Source organism: Pundamilia nyererei, unplaced genomic scaffold (genome assembly GCF_000239375.1).
Source record: "Pundamilia nyererei isolate P.nyererei 1_Seehausen unplaced genomic scaffold, PunNye1.0 scaffold00699, whole genome shotgun sequence".
NCBI lineage: Eukaryota > Metazoa > Chordata > Actinopteri > Cichliformes > Cichlidae > Pundamilia > Pundamilia nyererei.
In genome coordinates, this window is record NW_005188100.1 from 1,640 (window position 1) to 3,610 (window position 1,971).

A 1,971-nucleotide genomic window follows, 5' to 3' on the forward strand; every position below is an offset into this window, starting at 1 on the left:
AAGCACTCTTTTGGAGAGAGCATTCCAAGTTTCTACTAGATTAGATCCACACAAGGGGAAAAATATCTGTCACAAAGGGTTGATTTTGTGGGCTATAGACCCAATCAAAATGCACTAACTTGTCTCAATGTATGAGATCTGATTAAAATAATTAAAAGCATAACACATGCCTGCACACACTACGATGACTGGTCACCCTAAGTGCAGCATTAAACTTCTACTACGAATATTTTGTGGAGTCGGATCTTATTATTTCTGCATTTTGCTGACTTAACGTGTACAAGACAGCACTACATAAATATCAAAAATAAGCAAACAATTTATTGTTATAAAATGAAGTCAACAAGATTAAGATTTTTTATTACGAGCTGAACCTGAAAACAACTATTTTTTAAATGTTTTGATCTGTTTACAAAATACTTACCTCACTGGAGCCAGGCTGCAGTATCTGTAGAGTGACAACTAGTTTCACAGCTTTTCTAAACCAGGGGTAGAACATAGCATAGATCAAAGGGTTTAGACATGAGTTTAAACCAAACAGATAGGCCACAAAAGAAGCAGATGAACTATTGATGAATTCTTCTCCTACAAGAGAAACACAGTAATAAGGGCAGAAACACATTAGAAACACAAGAACAAGAACACCCAGAGTCCTGGCTGCTTTTAGTTCAGACTTTTTTGTTAGCGTCATTGGAAGGTGATTTCTGACAGCTGTAGCATGAGAGCGCATAGAGCGGGCCTGAGACACAGCCACCACAAATACTCTCATATACAGAACTATGATGACAGTAACTGGTACAATGAAGGTTAAAATGAGGTCAACAACTCCTGCAATGTATTGAACAACAACGACACATTTTCCATAGCAGGAATTTTGTTTTCTTTTTTGATGCAGGTCATCTCTTACAAGGAAACAGCTGAAGGCGATGGAGCAGAGCCAACACAGACAAACACAGAGTTGAACTCTTCTGTCAGTGATCCTGATGGGGTAATTCAAAGGGTCACAAATAGCCACATAGCGGTCAGCTGATATCAGCACCATAATGCCCACTGAGGCAGAGGTAACAGTCAAGGACACAAAAATATACATTAAACATGTGGGCTGACCAAGAAACCAACAGGCTGTACTTCGGAGGATTTCTGCAGGTGACAATAGGAGGCCAACAAGAAAGTCTGAGACAGCCAGAGAGAGGAGCAGGATGTTAGTGGGTGTGTGAAGCTGCCTGCAAGGAGACAGAAAAATAACAATTCCTCAAACCTCTATAATGAAACAAGCCAAAGAGCTATTAAGTGTCACACAGCAGCATATTATCAACATCAAACTGATTCAGAACATAGTATTACTTATAAGACAATGAGTATAGTATGTTTTCTGGTGCCAAAGTAAAAATGATGAAATGTAAATATTCTCAAGTATAAATCTGTACATATGAAGAATCTTGTATTATTAGCTCAAATACTTGAAACACTAGAATAGTGTAGCTAGTAAAACAAAAACGTTGTTTCTGCCTGAAGTGGGAGACTGAGATGATGACAAGCAAGTTGAGAGCCACCGTCAGAAAAGAAACTGAGGACAATACAATATGAAGGAACACAGCTTTGGACCGAGCAATGGCAGGCTTTTTGCAGGACATGTTGAAGAGTTGTGGAAAGCAGAGCTCAGATTTTTCCTGTGTGCCCATCGTCACAGACTAGTGAAGAACTACAGCTCTGGTCGCAGCATTATGAACAAAAATTAATTTCATAAGTAGGTGATACTCCTTCTCTCAACTCCACCCTTTCTTTCCCCCATTGTTTGTTGGATATTGATGCCTCCTCCCTTCAGACATCAGACCTATAATATTCTTTTTACCCACAGTCCTGCCCCTGCCCCTGTTTCTCTTTCTTCTTGTCCTACCTCTCTATACTTTTAGTTAAGATATACGAGTAACTAATTCTTCTCTTCATTATGAGTCGTGCATTTGGGAAGAG

The 1,971-nt window shown here is 39.3% G+C and overlaps 1 protein-coding gene across 1 annotated transcript; it reads right to left on the bottom strand.

The window, feature by feature from the left end:
• Positions 1–409: 409 nt before the first annotated feature.
• On the bottom strand, positions 410–1,634 carry LOC102201037 (trace amine-associated receptor 13c-like). The gene is made up of 2 exons (XM_005754855.1): positions 1,510–1,634; positions 410–1,223 (listed from the first exon to the last, which is right to left on the bottom strand). Exons 1-2 carry the CDS (start codon positions 1,632–1,634, stop codon positions 410–412), a joined length of 939 nt encoding a protein of 312 aa, XP_005754912.1.
• Positions 1,635–1,971: the final 337 nt, after the last annotated feature.